This window comes from Kogia breviceps, chromosome 9, assembly GCF_026419965.1.
Source record: "Kogia breviceps isolate mKogBre1 chromosome 9, mKogBre1 haplotype 1, whole genome shotgun sequence".
NCBI classification, from domain to species: domain Eukaryota; kingdom Metazoa; phylum Chordata; class Mammalia; order Artiodactyla; family Physeteridae; genus Kogia; species Kogia breviceps.
In genome coordinates this window covers 115584552-115605142 of record NC_081318.1, presented here as the reverse complement: position 1 = coordinate 115605142, position 20591 = coordinate 115584552, and the positions used below count along the sequence as shown (strand labels likewise).

The window sequence follows — 20591 nt, the reverse complement described above, 5'->3', positions numbered from 1 at the left end:
GCTCGGCAGTCCTGCCCCGACGATCATCTCGATCGGCTCCCACGGCCAGCCCCTCGGGTGCCTGGTCGTCTCCCTCTCGTGGCCTGGGGCTGGCTCTGAGCTCCTGTGCTTTCCATACGTGACGTGGCTTCTCTTCCCAGCTCCACGGGGTGAGCGGCCCCGCACTCCTACCACGCCCCTGCTCCATGCCGCCCCACCCGCTCGCTGCACGCTGCTGACCCTCCCGTCCCTGGGGACTGAGGGCAGGGGAGGGAGGGCACCCACCCGTGGCCCCGGGGCCCGCTCACCTTGGGCAGGGCCAGCTCCTGGTCCAGCCCCACTTTGACGTAGCACATGAAATAGAGACTTGCTCCAAACATGGCCAGGAAGAGCAGCATCTGCGGACGGAAGCACGTGTGAAGGCCTCCCGCCCAGCAGCTCCCCAGGCCGGGTCTGGGCGGGGTCTCGTGGGGAACATTCTGGAGTTGGGCAGACTTGAATCTCAGCCGCCCTCTTGCTCCAGCTCCTGGACCTGGGCAAGCTCAACACCCCTCCAAAGATGACGGGCGAGGCGAGGGTCAAGGCTGAGCAGACCCCGCCACCGCGGGCACTGCCAGGACCCCTGTCCCCGGGTGGTGCGAGGCCCCCCAGCTTCCCCTCCGTCCCCACTCACCACGACCACACGGGTGAACCGGTGCAGCAGGAACGGGACGTAGAACTTGCGGAAGCATCGGAGCAGTAGCCCCTCGTCCTGGCTAGGCGGGGGCAGCTCCCGGGCGCTCTTGCAGCAGCAGACGTCCAGCCGGGAGGCCTGGAAGGAGGCAGGAACTCGAGGTGGCCCCAAGACAGACCCTGGGGACCACCTCCCTCCCATGGGGTGGGAGAGCCACCTTCCGCAGGTGTCCCGTGCCAGCACCGCCCAGTGGGGACATGCCACTGTGCACTGCCTTTATCTCTATTTTCTACCTTGATAAAACACCTTTGAATTTTGCACCATCACGGAAACAGGAACTCCCGCCCTGTCAGTCTCTCATTTATATATTATGCCATGACCTCGTGTACTTTAGAAGGTTTGATCACATTCCCCCAAATTACCAAAACGAAGTTACTTTGGGACATTGGGGACTACGTGGCCCGAACGTTCCAGCACTCTGTTGCCGCGCTCAACGCCACACCCTGAGCCTTTACCTCTACAAAGTAAAGCCACCCCGGCCCCAGCCAAGATGGGGGGCCCTTGCTCTCTCCACCTCCCCTACCTCCTGCCTCCTGCTGTCAAGGGAGAGCAGGGCCACGAAGGCCGACATCTGCAGCAGGAAGTCGAGAAGCACCGCAAAGCCGGAGGTCAGGGCAAAGGTCCGCACAGCTGGCATGGGGGTCAGAGCTCCTGGTGGGGGAGGGGACCAGGGGTGAATCTCAGGGCCCGGCACCCACTCAGACAGTACAAAGGGAAAGGAGGCTGCCAGCCTCCAAGAACTCCCAGTATCTGGTGGGGAGGGGCTGCCCCGGCTTACCTAGGAAGAAGCAGATGGCCTCGGAGAGGCTGCAGAGCAGCATGCCGGGGGCCACTCTGCCCAGGGCTCGGCCGATGTGGGCCTCCCGTCCCTCCCCAGGCCTCCGTGGCAGTCTCTGTGTGGGGACGGCAGGGACACGGTCAAGATCCGGCCAAGGGCTCTGTCCCTCGCAGGCCAGCAGGGAGCTGGCACGTGCCACCCGCTCCCCCAGGCACGGCCGTCGCCTGGAGACCCAGCCAGGCCTGAGGAAAGGGCTCCACCCCCCACCAACCCCCCAGTGCGAGCAGACCCTGCCGACACCGTGCTCGGCCACATCTCCCCCTTCTCAGGGTCTGGCCCAGAGAAATGCTTGGCACATCTGGGGATGCCCGTGGCATCCTTGCTCTGACCCATTGTGGAACCCTCAACGTTCACTAACAGGAGAGGCTAAGTGGACCCTGACTTGTCCTTCCACGGAACGCTACCTAGTAGCACAAAGACAGAGGTGGCTGTACGTGGAACAGAGAAGAACAAACCTGATTCCATCTTGGATCTCTAATCTTTGTGCTCTGTTGCCTGTGCTTAGTCACGCTGGCTCTGGATCTTTTGTTAAAGAATGTTGCCTATGGCCTGAAGTATACATGATGGCCCATTCTCAAGGCTCTGACCTTTAAAGGTATAACACTTTTCCATTCACAGAGAGATAAAAAAGGTGCAGAGCAGAGTCTAACATCTGTCTCGTTGGAGGTTTATAGGAACACTGTGACCAGACCTACATGGACAGCTGCAGGAACAAAGGATTCCTGGCACCAAAAAGTTTGTAACAACAAGCCACACCCCCTCCCCTTTCAGTATAAAAGAAGCCTAAATTCTAACTCCGGTACGATGGTTCTTTGGGACACTAGTCCACCACCTTCTCAGTCTGCTGGCTTTCCGAATAAAGTCACTATTCCTTGTCCCAACACCTCGGCTCTCGATTTATTGGCTTGTCATGCAGCGAACAGGATGAGCTTGGGCTCAATAACATATGTGCTGTGTGACACTCTTACCAGACAGTATGTGGGGCTGACAGAGAGCAAGTTCAGGTGACACAAATGGTATGAATACATTTATGTGAAAGATAAATAAATGCAAAGCCCTGTTTTCCACAGGAATTGTACACATGGACATCGGCGCTCAGGAAGAGGCCATCAGAAGCCCAGCAAACCCATGCAGGGCCGCACCTGGGCAGGTGAGGGCAGTTGGGGGTATGCAGAACTCCTGCCCCCTTACCTGGTACTCGAGAACGAAGATGAAGATGTTGTCGGCCCCCACGGCGAGCACCAGGAAGGGCACCACTTGGAGGATCACCAGTGAAGAGGGGACACCCAGGTAGGAGAAGAAGCCCATGGAAGCCATGACTGCTCCCAGCACCACAGCCACCCCGCCCAGGCCCAGCGTGGCCTTGGAGTCCACCTGCAATGGGATCAGGCTCAGCCTCCCGGCTGCAGGGCTGCCCGATGTGCCCCCAACCTGAGTTAGAAGAGGGCAGAGGGTAGGCCTGCTCCATGCTTCTGCGCTTTGGCCGCTCTGCAGAGCCGTCCTCCCAAGGGCAGGCCCTGGGAGCCTGCCACTTCTTCCTCGAGCATGCATTGTAAGACAATGTAAATATTAGCTTTGCATTTGCACAAGTTGGGGGTGGGGTACTGTCAGGGAGCAGAATGAAAACTTGCATGGCCTTTTTTTTTTTTTTTTTTTTTTTTTTTTGGCGGTACGCGGGCCTCTCACAGTCATGGCCTCTCCCGTTGCGGAGCACAGGCTCCAGACGTGCAGGCTCAGCGGCCACGGCTCACGGGGATCTTCCCGGACAGGGGCACGAACCCGCGTCCCCTGCATCGGCAGGCGGACTTGCAACCACTGCGCCACCAGGGAAGCCCCTCGCATGGCCTTTTGAAACAGAACACCTCAAGAAGCATCACCCTTTGGGGGAGCCACTCTGGGTGTGTCCACTCTGCTGTCTTGAAGTGCTCTTGAAAGCGGGTTGGAAGGGTTCTAAGCACCCTGATGGGCCATTCCACCCTCGCTGCTCCCCTCACTTCTCACCAGTACTCGGCGCCAGCTGGAGTAGCTGCCCAGGGCCAGGGAGATGTACAAGAAGATGATGAGGTAGCTGACAGCGAAGATTGGCAGGTCCTCAGCTGTTGTGCTGTTGATCTCATCCTCCAGGGAGCGCTGTGGACGCACACCCGACCAGCCCCACTGACACAAGGGCTTGGCCAGCGGGCACTGTGTGCTTGAGCCACTGGGAGCCCCGGCAAGGCTGCGAGAACAGCTGTCGCATCACCCCATCCTCCTGGACAGGCAGACGCTAGCTAAAGGTCACTCAGGAGGGGCGAGGACATCATGGGGACACAGGACCCCACCCAGAGCCACTTGAACTGTCCTCTCCAAAGCCAGGGGACCCTGCAGTGCCTACCTCCGCCATGAATGTGACCTGGAACACACCAGCCGTCCGACGCTGGAAGGCTCGCATCTCCTCCAAGAAGGCCCCCTCCCAGAGCTTAGCCTGGGCCAGCCGGGGGTCCCCAGGAAGGTAATTGTTGAGGGAGAAGGTCATAATCAGGGCCTCCGCCTCAGAATAGTCCTTCCCTGGAAGGAGAAATGCTCAGCTACCCTCCAACCGCACCTCTGCTTTCCTCCCTGACACCAGCCTCACCCGTTTCCCCTCCCCCTCCCCTCCTCATCCAAGTCATTGTCCAATGACTACACCCCACTTCCCTCTCTCAGCCAAAGGCAAAGCCTATGGGCCCAAGCACAGAACCAGGGAATCTGAGCAGGGCTGGGAGAAGATGAGGGGGCGGCTGGGCAGGTCCGCAGCCATGCCCAGGCAGCAGGAAGCCCTTTGCCACTCCCATCCTCTGCCCTTGCCTCCTGCCCCGTACGTCCCTTCACTGGCCTCCCGGGGGCCACCCAGCTTACCTTGGTAGCCCCCCACGGCGAGGAAAGGGAAGATGGGCGCCCCGTAGTCAGCCATGCAGCTCAGGGCCAGGGCCGTGCCGTCTTTGTAGGTGAGGGGGGCGCTGGAGGGAGAGCAACGCACCTTTCCTGATGCCACTCCCATCTCCGTGGCCCGGGTGCCCCACCCCGGACCCCCAGCACCATCGTCTGACGCTGTGGTCAGAACATTTCTGGGCCCAATCCAGAGTGAACTGGAGCTCCCTGAGCGGGGCCTCAAGCTCTCTCTCCCCTCATGCCAGCCTCACCCTCCCGGCTCCGCCATCATGTCCTCCCAGATGCGGCGGGTGGGTGAGCGTCACATACGCTCCCCTGGGGTGGGAACCGGAGGCACACAAGCCCCCCGGGTCCTAACCACCAACAGAGCCACGCAGGCCTCACGCTGCCCTCAACCTCCTCCTCCCGCCAGCCCAGAACCCTCCAGGCCCAGAGGTGGGAACTCCTTCTTTCCTTGGACAGCGTACCAGCCCTGCAACCTTGGGCAGGTCTCCATGCCCTCCAGTGAGCCCTTTCTGCGAACACATCACACGTGCGTGGACGAAGAGCTCATTGTGAGCAAATGCGTCCCTCAGTCACCAGCTGGCTGGGAGTGCTGATTGCTGTGTGACCTTGAGCAGCTCACCATACCCCTCTGAGCCTCAGTTTCCATGTCTCTGAAATGGGGATAATCGGGCCACCCAAGAATTGTTGTGAGCATCCAGAATCAAAGTAAAGCCAACTCGAGGACTGGAAACCTGGGGTCAGAGCTTCCTCCCTGACCTGCCTGTTCTGAGGGCCAGCCCTGGGGCTGAAGCACAGACTCTGGGAAGCAGCCCAAATTTGGCTCACCTGAAGGGTGGGAGCCCTGGCTCCCCCATCCAATCCAGTGGCTCTCAGGGTGGCGTGGGGGCCTCGGGAGCCCTGGAGACCCTTTCAGGGGTCTGCAAGGTCAAACTATTTCCATAATAACACTAAGATGCTATTTGCCATTTTTACCCTTCTTCGATCTCCAGTCTGTGGAGTATAGATAGTTCACTGACATGGCTCGAGTTTCCATATTGCAGCTAACATTTAAGAAAAAATCACTTGGGGGCTTCCCTGGTGATCTAGTGGTTAAGAATCCCCCTTCCAATGCAGGGGGCGCAGGTTCGATCCCTGGTCAGAGAACTAAGATCCCACGTGCCAAGAGACAACTAAGGCCACGTGCCTCAACTAGAGAGAAGCCCGCATGCCGCAACTAAGACCCAATGCAAAAAAGAAAAAAAAGATCACTTGCTGAGCTTTGGTGACGTATCAGAGAAAATCCACAATTCTCTGGAAAGGCTATTACAACACTCCTCCCTCCTCTGGCTACATGAGTGTGTGGCCAAGCATTCTCGCTGAGCTTCAACCAACAGGCCAAACGCCGAACCAGATGCCAGGATCCAGCATCTTCTGCTAAGCAAGACCCTAAAGAGATTTGCAAAGATGCAAAACAATACTACTCTTATCACTCCAGATATTTTTGGTACAGAAAATACCATTATTTTTCATAAAACTATGTTATTTGTGGCAGCATGTAATGGGCCTATTATTGTTATTTTTAAAGAATTAAGAAATATTTTGTCATTTCTCAGTTTTACTTTCTCACATGGTAAATGTCAGTAGATATAACCTCTATCCAAACCCAAGCTCTCTGGAGCCCTCGGTCTTTTGTCAGAGGGTGAAGGGACCCTGAGACCAGGCTTTTGAGGACCTCTGCCCATTCCAACCCCAGAGAGCCTCAGCGGCTGCCTGCCCACCTACCTGCTCCCCTCCAGGCTTGGTAGCTCTCAGACCTTCGCTCTTGGTCCCAAGGCCCAACGCCTTCACTGGCCACCTGTTTGCACCACAGCAAAGTGGACACAGCCGGGGACAAAACCCCAAACAGCGTGAGGGGGTGTAGCTGCAGCCTGCACAAGGGTACCCGGCCCAGGCGAGCAGGACCTCAAACCAGCCCCAGGCCCTGCCCTGGCCCAGGGCACCTCACAGGCTACCCATGGCCTTGCTGGCCTGCATCCAGGCCCAGCACAAAAGCAAAATGGAAAATAACGAAGCACACCCATGAGCAGGGCCCTCAGATTGCTCTGCGACCCTTAGACCAAGAACATGCAAGGATGAGCCCTATGTCAGGAGCGCCGCAGAAAGACCGCGCGGAGGCTCTGACGGTCAGGTGCAGACCAGCTACAGTGAGCACGCACCCCACTTAGGGCGTGCGGGCCCGAGAGGGAGCACGGAGAGAAATGGCACGTTGCCACCCCTGCGACCGAGACCCAGAGCCACACGGGGTCCCTCAATTTGGGCTGTGTACCTGGCCTGGACTCCAGGGGGCCCACGCAGACCCCAGCAGCCATGCCCTCAAGGACTCACTTGGCGCAGTAGAGAAAGTGGTCCTTCCAGTCCACCTGGGAGGTCTCCCCCGACAGCGTCTGGTTGGCCGTGAGCAGCAAGCGCGTGCGGTTGTTCTGGAAATACTGCAGGAGGCTGTTGACGCAGCAGTCGGAGAGACTGGCATTGTGCGGGTTGAGGGGGGCGTAGCAGGTGTCCCGCAGGGAGACGTTACGCTGCTCCTCTGGCGACCACACCTGCAGGTGCCGCAACCTCTCCTGCAGCTCCAGCACCTCCAGCAGCAGGTCAGAGGACAGGATCCCGCTGAAGTTCTTGGGCCCCAGCAGCAGGGAGTCATAGCTGTAGCGGGGCCGGCTAGGTGCCGTCAAGAACACCTGGCTGGTTCGGAAGAAGGGGCCAAAATGCTCGTCGTGGAATGCCTTCTCACTTCGGGCTCGGCTGCTGGGGGCTGACCACAGCTCCACGGGGTCTGTGGTCAGTTCTATAAAAGCCAGGCCCCCTGCCATGGGCACTACCACAACAGCGGACACCACCAGGATGGTCACTGGGCACGAGGCCACCCACGTGCCCCAGCGCTGGAAGCACTGGCTGAGGACGGTGTGGGTGGAGAGGCTGAGCCGGTGGGAGAGGCCGATGCTTGCCTTGGGGTTGGGCGTCTTGCGGTGGCACCACCGGGCTAGGCGGGGCCACAGGAGGAAGGTGGTGAGCAAGGCGAAGAGAGAGCAGAGGATGAGGACGAGGGCCAGGCTCCCTACCATCCAGCCCAGGTGGAAGGTGGGGTCCAGGGCCTGGGGCCGGGCGATGACGGGGCAGGAAGCAGTGCAGTCCTGGCAGGAGCAGGCCGACGCGCCGTAGGCCTGGGACTGGTTGCAGGGCACGACCTCATCGTTCAGAGGTTGCATCACGCTCCCCTCGGCCTGGCTAGGCTCCCACAGGTGAAAGGTGATGTCCAGGGGTGCCAGGCCGTTCCCCGTGTCCCCCTGGAAGTTGAGCCAGCGCTGGGCGTTGCAGAGGGCAGAGCCGTAGACGCCGCACATGGAGCCCACCGCCAGCGTGGCGGCGGCAGGGATACGCACCCGGCTGCAGGAGTCGTAGGTCCGCTCGGCGAAGCTGCGCTGGTAGTAGGCCTCGTAGGCCACCACCGCCCGGGGCTGGCGGCCCCCCTGCCCGGCCACTCGGGTCACGTTGATGAAGAGGCTCTGGTTGGAGCTGCAGGTGTTGTGACAATGCAGGCTCACGAAGTTGTCAGAGCAGGCAGGGCAGCGGGTGAGGAGGGCCTTGGTGACCCCCAGGCTCATGTCCAGGGCCACCAGCTGTTTGGGGGAGCAGCAGGCATAGGTGGTGTTGGGGCCGGCGTAGAGGCGGGGACAGATGCTCTGTAGGAGGGTCAGGTGGTCACCCGTGACGTGGCGGGCAGGCGTGTTGTCCAGGCAGGACACGTTGGTCAGTGAAGCCAGGCTTCCAGACAGCTCTGGGTTCTTCCCGCACTCGTCGTAGAAGGCGCAGTATCCGGGCTGGTGTATGGGCGTGTACAGCTCGCTCTGGGCCTGTGGAACAGGGCAGCGTCACCCCGAGCCCCAGCACTGGCCAGCACCTCCGGGTAGCTGATGGGGCAGCAGGCAGCCAGGAAGGCGTGGAGAAGGAAGCAGAGCAGGGCGGGTGAGGGGTGGATGCCAGGCAGGTCCAGGATGCCAGGGATTCCGGGGGTAGCGCTGGAGAAGGTGGGGTGCCGAAGCAGCACATGAGGCTCCCAGTGGTGTCTGAGGGTGGTGAGCGGGTGGCAACAGCCAGGCCTCCACCCTGAGCGACAGGGTCACTGAAGAGAGAGGTGACCTGGCACATCTGCCTTTAGCAAGGTCACTCGGAGGGTAAGGGGACAGTAGGGAGAACGGGGTCACCCAGGAGACCCCTGGAAGCCGCTGTGTGGTCCTGCTGAGAAACAATGACCCCTGGACAGGTGGAGGGCTGCTCCAAGGGGCCGTGTGAATGCAGGCCCTGTGCACCCGGGGCACCGTTGCCGCTGCTGTCAGCTGCCACCGTGCCCAAGCTGCAGCCAGGGCCCCTCTTGGAGATTCTGAGCAGAGCTTCCCCTGCCCTTACCTTCTGGGGGCTGAAAGCCTTCACTCACCTTCCCAGACGTGCAAATGAGCAAGAAACTTGAGAGGCAAGACCTCCTCCCAAACCTAGATGCTAAATCCTCATTAGGTGGTTCTCCCCTTGAACCCATGCCATCAGCACCCCGGGACTGGATCCTCCCTTAACCTTCCACCAACCCTCTGAGGCCAGGACACCCACAGCGGACCAGGAATGGGAGGCACTCAGTCACACCCGGTCCAGCTACCCCCTGCTCAATGCTTGTGTCCATCAACCCCGCGACCTGAAGACTTGAGCAGCTCAGGACCCTCGACCTGCACCCCTCCTCTGGGGAGCCTGGGATCCCTCATCTGTTTAGAAACTGCCCCCTCCCCAGACACCAGGCCCTCTCTCACTGTTGCCAAGCAGCCCCCTGGCCGGAGTGGACATAGGGACTGGGACTCACCAACTTCAGGAGCAGGGCCCAGAGCAGCCAGCCCTTCAGGCCGACCTCCACCATCCTGGCACTGGGAAGGGGTCAGAGGGTAAGTGAGGCCAGGACTTGGGGACAGCCAAGGGCTGGCTCCTGGCAACACACAGAGCTCACTGTGGCCTTACATATACTAAAACTGGGGACGGCCTACGAGGTGGCTTCCCTACCCGGGACAGTGTCACCCGATTGCGTTGGGGACCAATGGGGCTGAGGCCTGCACCTCCCAGGGCTCCCAGCTGGTTAATGATCCACCTCACTTGTCCCTCCCACCTTTGGCTCCACCCTCTCAGATGAGCCTCCCGGGGTGTCCCCTTCACCCACTTCCCAAAGTGACCAAGGCCAGAGGGCTGAGCGAGCCAGAGACCTCCCGTGAGCTCCCCAAGTGGCCTCTGCTGCAGGAGGTCCCAGGCCCAGGGACACGTGGGAGACGTGGCTGGGACTGGGCACCGGCCCTCCGAACCTCCGTTCGCACCCCCAAGACCCAGCCTCAGACCCCCCAGTCTCCCCAGTGCCCTCTTGGGTCCAGGCCAGCTCTGGCTGGGACACACCCTTGCAAGTCATCCTTAGCAACTGTTGTTAATTAATATTAACAACCCGATAACAGAGGGGGCAGTTAGGGGTGGAGCGACACAGTGACCGTAGTCTCCTCCTCTGGGTGGAGGGGCAAACGCCAGCTCGCTGGGGTCTGACAGTGCACAGAGACCCCAGGCGTGACGGGCACACACAGCCTCACTCTTCCGCCCCGGGCCCCTCCCTTATGTCCCGTGCCCAGGTCTGTCCCCACCAACCACGGAGGGGCTGAGTGTCCCTGGGAGCCCCAGGCAAGAAGCCCCGCCCCCCGCGGGCCCAGGTTACACTTCATTCACCTTCTGCTCCTTCCAGATAGGGAGCTCTGAGGCCTCCCTTGGGCTCTCCCTATCACCGGAATGGGTCAGACCTTGGCCCCCATGCCAAGGCTGAGCAGATAAGGGCAGCCCGTGGGGACTGTCTCTCATGTGGCCACCTGCCAGAGGCAGCTGCAGGAAGGAAACTGCTGTCTCCCTGGTCTTGTGTTTGCTTCATAGACCCTGGCCTGACTCAAAGGGAGCCACCCAACACATACGGGGGAAGACAGACGCCAAGAGGGGGGGGAACCAGACGCCAAGGGGGGATGCCAGGGCAGGTGCAGGCAGACCCCTAAGCCCCCAGTCAGCCACGGTGGAGAGGAGAGCCAACGGCCCAGGGGCTGCCGTGTGCAGTGACCTCCATCCGGCACCTCCCATGCCCCGCCCCCATACACCCTGGCAGGCAGATGCCGGGACTCCAGCTCCCAGCTAGGGGCTCTGTCCTCTCTCCTAGATGTCTTTCCCCCGCAGCAGACGCTGAGGCAGGGATTCCAATGCAAAGAGCTGATCTGGAAGGTGATCCCAGAGGGTACCAGTAGACAGTGGGGATGAGCCAGGAGATGGAAGGAAGCAACCGGAGTGCACTGAAGAGTGGGCTCCTTGGACTTCCCTGGTGGCCCAGTGGTTAGGTCTCCATGCTTCCACTGCAGGGGGCACCGGTTCCGTCTCTGGTCGGGGATCTAAGATCCCGCACTGTGCACTGTGCGGCCAAGAAATAAAAAGAGTGGGCTCCAGCTTGGGTACCCACAGCCTGACGGGGAACCTCTGGAAGATGGTGGGGAGCCTGCCCCAAGGGTGTGTGCTTGTCCATCATCTTCTTTGGTCGCTGGTTGAGGACATTCTCTGCAGCTTCAGCCCCAGGCCCCTCTGGCACTTGTGAAGTCCCCGGGGAACACCCCCTTGACCTAGTTTGTCCCTAGGGGAGGCCCACAGAGACGGAGCCCAGATGTGCGGTCTCTGCGGTCTTCTCTGAAACACACACAGGGGGAGAGAGGCAGCATCGAACTCTGAGTAAAAGAGGAAAACTCTCAGCCAGTCTCACCACCCGGCTCCCCGTGCATGTGTGGGGCCTCCAAGGCCACGCCCCGGCCACAGACGTCTGTGGTGAGCACAGTTTTTGTACACTCCTGTATCCCACTTTATCTCCTGACATTTAACACAGACTCAACACTTCCTTCAGACTCTGACTAGCGTGTGTGTCACTGGGCTGTGTCCCACAGAGTGATGGATTGTCTGCTCTCCTAGTGCCAAAGGTCGGCTGCTTCCAGTAAAGAAGTTTTTGGTTAATATCTTTGTGCCTAACTGTATTTCCTCTATTTTGTATTTATTTATCTTCCTTAATCCAGGATTCTAGAGATGAGATGGGAGTGTTAACGAGTACCACATTTACAGCCCTGACTGAGTACACACAGTTCATCAGCTCTCCCCTTGGGCTAATCTAATCTAGGATGTATTGAGTAATTATCAGATTCTTGTTTATTGTTGTCGGGTGAAGGGTTCAGATGGTGGACACACATGGATTCCTCAAAGGTTGCGACTCTTTTCACTGACACCAGCAATAACCAAAAGTGCCAAGTCACTAGCCTCACCTTCACTGTGTGTTCGATCTGTTGTCAGACTTTACAAATTTAATAACTGTAAAAAGATGCCTCGTTTTCAATTCTCCTTTATTACTAGCGGGATTGAACCTGCCCCAGCAGTCCCAGAGAGGGAACTGGAGCTGAACACTGTTGCTAAGCTCAGGAGGCGGTGAGGAGGGGCCAGCTGCCGGCATAGGAGCCTCCTGTGGTCAGGGATGCCTGGCGGATGCAGCACGCCTCACTGGCTTGCCTCTCTGCACCCCAGGACCGTGCTGAGGGTTTGCAGTCTGGGCTGAGAGGTCAGGGTAAGACGGTGATGCTCCACCAGTCACTGGTCCAGGCCATGGCACCTGGCTGACTGTGTGTGCAATGCTCTGACCAGCAGTGATGTGAACAGTTTATGGTCATTTCCGGCTCACAGGGGTAACGAGCCTACAGGCTGAGATTTGGAGCCTGGTCACTTAGTGGGCCCTTCATCTTCTTTGCCATCAGACCCCAATGCTATTTGGTGAAGGACTGTGTCCAGAGTCCAGGCAAAAGATGCTGCTCCCTGCTCTCCCAGCCTCCTTTGCAGCCAGCACTGGTCCCGTGATCCTGTTCTGGCCAATGTGAAGGCTTCTTTTTTAAAAAAAAAAAGATTTAATTTTTGAGCAGTCTTATGTTTACAGAAAAATTGAGCAAACACAACATTGTAACAACTATATCTCAATTTTAAAAAATTCGGGGGGACTTCCCTTGTGGCACAGCGGTTAAGAATCCACCTGCCAATGCAGGGGACACGAGTTCAAGCCCTGGTCTGGGAAGATCCCACATGCCGTGGAGCAACTAAGCCTGTGTGCCACAACTACTGAGCCTCTGCTCTACAGCCCAAGAGCCACAACTACTGAGCACACGTGCCACAACTACCGAAGCCCACGCGCCTAGAGCCCATGCTCCACAACAAGAGAAGCCACCGCAATGAGAAGCCCACGCACAGCAACGAAGAGTAGCCCCCACTCAATGCAACTCGAGAAAGCCTGCTCGCAGCAACGAAGACCCGATGCAGCCAAAAGTAAATAAATAAATAAATACCCTTCTAAAAAAAATTTTTTTTTCTTAACTGAACAGAAGGTACATAGTTCCCACATGCCCTTTCATCCCCTCAACTGTTTCGTCTATTACGACTCTTGCATTAGTGTGTGGAACATTTGTTGCAATCAATGAGCCAATATTGACATGTTATTATTCACTGAAGTCCATAGTTCACCTTAGAGTTCACTCTTGGTGTGTACATTCTATGGGATTTGACAAGTGTATAACGACATGTATCCACAATTATAATATTATACAGAATAGTGTCTCAGCCTAAAAATCCCGTGTTCCACCTATTCATCCTTTGCTCTCCCTAAACCTGAACCACTGAAAACCGCTGCTCTTCGTGCATACATTTTTTGTGTGTTCATAAAATACACATACCATAAAATTTACCTTCTTAACCATTTTTAAGTGTACAGTTCAGTGGTCTTTAAGACATTCACGCTGTTCTGCTACCATCACCACCATCCATCCTCCTAACTCATTTCATCCTGTAAAACTGAACTTCGATACCATTAAATGTTGACTCCCCATCTTCCCCTCCTCCCAGGCTCTGGCATCCACCATTCTTCTTTCTGTCTCTGTGAATTTGACTACTTTAAGTACCACATATAAGTAGAATCATACCAGTATTTGTCTTTTTGTTACTGGCTTATTTCATTTAACATAATGTCTTCAAGATTCATCCATCTTGCAAAATTTCCTTCTTTCTTAAGATTGAATAATATTCCATTGTATGTATACACCACATTTTGCTTATCCATCCATCAATGGACACTTGCTTCCATTTTTGGGCTATTGTGAATAATGCTGTTATGAACACGGGTGTACAATATCCCTTCCAGACTCTGCTTCAGTTCTTTGGAGAATATACATAGGTATGGAATTATGGGACCGTATGACATTTCTATTTTTAATTTTTTAAGGAACCACCATACTATTTTCCACAGCAGCTATACCATTTTATGGTACCACCAACAGTGCACAAGTGTTCCAATTTCTCCATTTCCTTGCCAACACTTGTGCTTTTCTAGTTTTTTGATAGTAGCCATCCTAATGGTGTGAGGTGCTATCCCATTGTAGTTTTGATTTTCATTTCCCTAACGATTAGTGATGTCGAGCATCTTTTCATGTGCTTATTAGTCATTCATATATCTTCTTTGGAGAAATGTCTATTCAAGTCCTTCACCAATTTTTTAATTAGGTTTTTTTCTTGTTTGTTTTGTTTTTTGATGTTGAGTTTTAGGAGTTCTCTCTATAATCTGGATATTAATCCTTTGTCAGATATATGGTTTGCAAATATTTTCTCCCATCCTGTGGGTTGTCTTTTTACTATGTTGACAGTGACTTTTGATGCAAAGTTAATTTTCATTTAGTCAAATTTCTCTATTTTTCCTTTTGCTAAATGTGCTTTTGGTGTCATATCCGAGGAATCATTGCCAAATCCAATGTCATAAAACTTTGTCCTATGTTTTATTCTAAGAGTTTTATACTTTCAGCTCTAAAGTTTAGGTCTTTGATCCACTGTGAGTTAAACTCTTGTATACGGTGTTAATAAGGGTCCAACTTTTTTCTTTTGTAAGTGGATATTCAATTTTCCCAGCACCTGTTGAAAAGACTGTCCTTTCCCCATTAAATGGTCTTGGTACCCTTATCAAAAATCATTTGACCAGAGACTTCCCTGGTGATCCAGTGGGTAAGGCGCCATACTCCCAATGCAAGGGGCCCGGGTTCAATCCCTGGTCAGAGAACTAGATCCCACATGCATACTGCAACTAAGAGCCCACATGCCACAATTAAAGATCCCGCATGCTGCAACAAAGTTCCCACGTGCCACAACTAAGACCCAGTGAAGCCAAAATAAATAAAATAAATATCTTTTAAAAAATCATTTGACCATACATGCAAGTGTTTATTTCTGAGTTTTCTATTCCATTAGTCGACATCTCTGGCTTTATACCAATACTACGTTGTTTTGATTACATAGCTTTGTGATAATTTTTGAAATCAGGAAATGTGAGTGTTCTTTGTTATTTGTCAAAATTGTTTTGGCTATTGAGATTCCAATATAAATTTTAGGGTGTATTTTTCTGTTTCTGCAAAAGCTGTCATTGGGCTTTTGATAAGAATTGCATTGAGGGCTTCCCTGGTGGCGCAGTGGTTGAGAGTCCGCCTGCGGATGCAGGGGACACGGGTTCGTGCCCCGGTCCGGGAAGATTCCCACATGCCGCGGAGCGGCTGGGCCCGTGAGCCATGGCCGCTGAGCCTGCGCGTCCGGAGCCTGTGCTCCGCAACGGGAGAGGCCACAACAGTGAGAGGCCCGCGTACCGCAAAAAAAAAAAAAAAAAAAAAAGAATTGCATTGAATCTGTAGATCGCTCTGGATAGTATTGACATCTTAACAATATTAAGTCTTCCAACCCAAGAACACTGGATGTTTTTCAATTTATTTACATCTTCTTTAATTTCTTTCAGTGATGTTTTGTGGTTTTCAGTGTATAAGTCTTTCACCTCCTCGGTGAAGTTAATTCCTTAGTATTTCATTCTTTTTGATGCTATTGTAAATGGAATTGTTTTCATAATCTCCTTTTCAGGTTGTTTATTGTTCGTGTATGAAAATTACATGTATAGAATTGTGTTGGGTATAGAGATTGTGGGTTGACTTTGTATCCTGCAACTTTGCTGAATTCATTTATTAAGTTCCAACAAGTATTTTTGTGGAATCTTTATGGTTTTCTACATGTAAGATCACCTCATCTGCAAACAGTGATTTTACTTTTTTTATTTATTATTTTTTTATTTTTGGCTGTGTTGGGTCTTCGTTGCTGTGTGTGGGCTTTCTCTGGTTGCGGTGAGTAGGGGCTACTCTTCATTGCAGTGCGCGAGCTTCTCATTGCAGTGGCTTCTCTTGTTGCGGAGCATGGGCTCTAGGCACACAGGCTTCAGTAGTTGTGGCACATGGGCTCAGTAGTTGTGGCTCGCAGGCTCTAGAGCACAGACTCAGTAGTTGTGGTGCACAGGCTTAGTTGCTCTGCGGTATGTGGGATCTTTCTGGACCAGAGCTCTAACCCGTGTCCCCTGCATTGGCAGGAAGATTCTTAACCACTGCAACCACCAGGGAAGCCCCCCATTTTACTTCTTCCTTCCCAATTTGGATGCCTTTTCCTTTTCTTGCCTAATTTCTCTGAGTAGAACTGCCAGTACTATGTTGAATAGAAGTGGTGAAAGTAGGTATCCTTGCCATGTTCCTGATCTTAGAGGAAAAGCTTTGTCTTTCACCATTGAGTACAATGTTGGCTGTTGGTTTTTCACATAAGACCTTTATTGTAATGAAGTATTCCTTCTATTCCTCATTTACTGAGTGTTTTTTTATCATGAAATCATGTTGGATTTTGTGAAATGCTTTTTTTGAATCAACTGAGATGATAAAGTGGGGGTTTTTTCCTTTAGTTTGTTGATGTGGCATATTAAATGGATTGATTTTAGTATGCTGCACCATCCTTGCATTTGACAAATAAACCTCACTTGGTCATACTATATAATCCTTTTAATGTATTGTTGAATTCTGTTTGCTAGTATTTTGTTGAAGATTTTTGCATCAATGTACCTGAGGGATATTGTTCTGTAGTTTTATCTTGTGTCTTTGTTTGGCTTTGGTGTCAGGGCAATGCTGGTCTCAGAGAATGAGTTAGGAAGTGTTCTCTCCTCTACAATTTTTTGGAAAAGTTTGAGGAGTATTAGTCTTAATTCTTAAAATGTCTTGTAGAATTTACCAGTGAAGCTGTCAGGTCCAGGACTTCTCTTTGTTGGGAGATTTTTGATTCTGCTTCAATCTCCTTACTAGTTTTAGGTCTATTCAGATTACCTGTTTCTTTATGATTTAGTCTTTGTAAATTTTGTGTTTCTAGGAATTTGTCCATTTCATCTTGGTTATCCAATTTGTTGGCATACCACTGTTCATAGTACTCTCTTATAATACTTTATTTCTGTAGAATTGGTAGCAATGTCCCCACTGTCATTTTTTTATTTTAGTAATTGGAGTCTTCTCTTTTTCTTTTTTAAGTAAATGTATTTATTTGTTTGTTTTTATTTTTGGCTGTGTTGGGTCTTCCTTGCTGTGTGTGGGTTCTCTCTAGTTGCGACGAGCAAGGGCTACTCTTTGTTGCAGTGCAGGGGCTTCTCATTGCGGTGGCTTCTCTTGTTGCAGAGCATGGGCTCTAGGCATGCGGGCTTCAGTAGTTGTGGCACGTGGGCTCTAGAGCACAGGCTCAGTAGTTGTGGCTCACGGGCTTAGTTGCTCTGTGGCATGTGGGATCTTCCCGGGCCAGGGCTCAAACCCGTGTCCCCTGCATTGGCAGGCGGATTCTTAACCACTGCGCCACCAGGGAAGTCCCTCTCTTCTTTTTCTTTATCCACCTAACTAAAGGTTTGTCAATTTTGTTGATGTTTTTAAAGAACCAACTTCTGGTTTCATTAATTTTCTATATTGTTTTTCTATTCTTTATTTCATTTATCTCTGCTCTAATCTTTGGATTTAGTTTATTCCTCTTTTTCTAATTCCTTATGTTGTAAAATTAGGCTGTTAATTTGATTTTTCTTGTTTTTTAATGTTAGTGTTTATAGCTACAAGTATCTCCTTAGCACCACTTTCACTGTATCACATGGGGTTTGATATATTGTTCTCATTTCATTCATTCCCTAATTATTTTCCACTTTCCCTTGTGATTTGTTTTTTGAATGACTGGTTGTTCAAGAGTTTAAGAATTAATGTATAGTTTCCACAGTTTGCAAAATTTCCAGTTTTCCTTCTGTTATTGATTCCCAACTTCATCCAGTTGTGATTAGACAATATACATCATATGATATCTATCTTTTCAAATGTTGAGACTTAATTTATGGTCTAATTCCATTTATATTTGAAAAGAATGTGTATTCTGCTGCTGTTGGGTAGAGTGTTCTGTATTTGTCTGTTAGGTCTAATTAGTTTAATGTATTGTTCAAGTCCTCTAATTCCTTACTATTGAGAGTGAAATATTGAACTCTCCTACTATTATTGTAGAGCTTCTATTTCTCACTTCAATTCTGTCAAATATTGCTTCATAGATTTTGATGGTCTGCCATTAGTTACATAAATGTTTATACACACTGATTTTTCTTATATTGAATCTTTTATTAATATACAATGTCCTTCTTTGTATCTTGTAAACTTTTTGATTTAAAGCCTATTTTGTCTGATATTATTATAGCCATCTCTCTTCTCTTTTGATTATATTTACATAGAATATCTTTTCCCATCCTTTCACTTTCAACCTGTAGGTGTCTTTGGATCTCAAGTGAGTCTCTTGTAGACAGCATATAGTTGGATCATGTTTTTTATCCATTCTACCAATCTGTGTCTTTTCATTGGAAAGTTTCATCTATTTACATTTAAAGTAATTACTGATAACGGGGTTCTTCTGTCATTATGCTAGTTGTTTTCTATATGCTTTATAGATTTTTTTATATCTCATTTCCTGCATTACTATCTTCTTTTGTGTTTAGTTGACAGTGAAATATTTAAATTCCTCTCTCATTTCCTTTTGTGTATATTCCTTAGCTATTTTCTTTGTGGCTGCCATGGGGATTACATTTAACATCCTAAAGTTACAACACTCTAGTTTTTATTTATACCAGCTTAACTTCAATAACGTATAAAACTCTGCTCCTTTACAGCTCTGTCTCCACCTCTTTCAGCTGTTGTCACTGAATTACATCTTTATATATTGTGCATCCAAAAACATAAACTAATAATTATTTCAAATGCATTTGGCTCTTAAATTACATAGAAAGTAAGACTGGGGGTTACAAACCAACGTACAGTAATACTAGCTTTCACAGTTTTTTTAAATTAGTTTCTTAAATCATGTAGGAAGCAAAAATTGCAGTTATAAATCATTGTTACAGTGAGATAGCTTTTATAATTGCCCACGTACCTTTACTGAGCTCTTTATAACTCCATATGGCTTTGAGTTACTGTTTAGTGTCCTTGTAGGACTCCTTTGAGCATTTCTTGCAGGGAAGATCTAATGGTTACAAACTCTGTCCATTTTTGTTCATCTGGGAATGTCTTAATTTCTCCCTCACCTTTGAAGGACAGTTTTCCCAGATATAGGATTCTTGTTAACAACTTTTTTCCTTTTAGCATTTTGAATATATCAGCCCAGCATCTTATGGACTCCAAGGTTTCTGATGAGAAACTTGCTGATGATCTTTTTGAGGATCCCGTGTATGTAACAATTTGCTTCTCTCTTGCTGCTTTCAAGATTATCTCTTTGGCTTTTGTAAATCTGATTATAATATGTCTTGGTATGGATCTGAGTTCACATTACTTGGAGTTCATTGTTTCTTGAATGTTTATGTTCATTTATTTCATCAAATTTAGAAAGTTTTCCACCATTATTTCTCCAAATATTCTCTCTGCCCCTTTCTCTCTTTATTCTCCTGAGACTCCTTGATGCATATGTTGGTATGATGGATAGTGTCCTACAAGTCCTTTAGGCTCCATTTGCTTTTCTTCAAATTTTTTTCTTTCTCTTTCTCAGACTTGATAATTTACATTATCCTATCTTCAAGTTCACTGATTCGTTTTTTGATATAAATTTACTTTTTTAGTTTATTTTTGGCTGCGTTGGGTCTTCGTTGCTGCACGGGGACTTTCTCTAGTTGTGGCGAGCAGGGCCTACTCTTTGTTGTGGTGCATGGGCTTCTCATTGCAGTGGCTTCTCTTGTGGCAGAGCACAGACTCCAGGCACATGGGCTTCAGCAGTTGCAGCACGTTGGCTCAGCAGTTGTGGCTCGCAGGCTCTAGAGCAGAGGTTCAGTAGTTGTGGCTCACAGGCTTAGCTGCTCTGTGGCATGTGGGATCTTCCCGGACCAGGGCTCAAACCCGTATCCCCTGCAGTGGCAGGCGGATTCTTAACCACTGCACCACCAGGGAAGTCCCTTTCCTTTAGTTCTTTCAACATCTTTAGGACATTTGTTTTTATACTGGCCTTTGTCTAGTATTTCTGCCAGTAGATACTTTTCAAAGACTGTTTCTGTCGATTTTTCTTTCCCTTTGAATGGGTCATACTTTCCTGTTTCTTTGTATGCCTTGTGATTTTTGTTGTTGTTGTTGAACACTGGATATGTGAATTTATTAGTGAGGGAACTCTGGAAATCAGATTCCTCTCCTTTCCCAGGGTTTGTTATTGTTTTTGTTTATTGTGTATTGTTTTCTTTTTTTAATTTTTATTGGAGTATAATTGGTTTATGATGTTGCGTTAGTTTCAGGTTGTTTATTGTGTATTGTTTTCTGATCGTTATAGGCTGTCTCTGTGCCCAGGATCAACCTAAGGTATAAACTTAAGGTCTTCTCAAGTCCTTTTTTAGACTTTTCCTGGGCATGCAGGGTCACTTTCTAATTTTCTCTGTATATGCAGTTGTTTTTGAATGTCCTAGATTTTAATGTCTGGTCCCTGAAAGAGCAAAAAGTGAAAAATGAAGGTGGGAATAAAAGGGCACTGGTCCTTTAAACCTTCTGGAGGTCACTTCACCTGGAGGGGGAGGGGCTTGCAACAACGGGGGAGGTGCCTATTTGTCTGCACCTCTGTGACCTGAACCAGCAATCAGCCATCAGAGCACAGATCCCCAGTATCTGG

At 51.0% G+C, this 20591-nt stretch overlaps 1 protein-coding gene across 3 annotated transcripts in view; it reads right to left on the bottom strand.

Moving 5' to 3' along the window:
- NPC1L1 (NPC1 like intracellular cholesterol transporter 1) overlaps positions 1-20591 on the bottom strand; it is a 52506-nt gene that overhangs the window by 17274 nt on the left and 14641 nt on the right. The window contains exons 1-10 of one of the 3 annotated variants that reach the window (XM_059074630.2): positions 9349-9402; positions 6831-8356; positions 4428-4528; positions 3925-4097; positions 3552-3680; positions 2742-2924; positions 1491-1605; positions 1236-1363; positions 653-790; positions 288-377 (exon numbers count right to left, since the gene is read on the bottom strand). In XM_059074630.2, the coding sequence (XP_058930613.1) occupies positions 288-377; positions 653-790; positions 1236-1363; positions 1491-1605; positions 2742-2924; positions 3552-3680; positions 3925-4097; positions 4428-4528; positions 6831-8356; positions 9349-9402 (2637 nt within the window). Of the gene's footprint in view, positions 1-287; positions 378-652; positions 791-1235; positions 1364-1490; positions 1606-2741; positions 2925-3551; positions 3681-3924; positions 4098-4427; positions 4529-6830; positions 8414-9348; positions 9403-20591 lie in introns of those variants that run through there. The other 2 variants (XM_067043048.1, XM_067043049.1) reach the window with 2 other exon arrangements.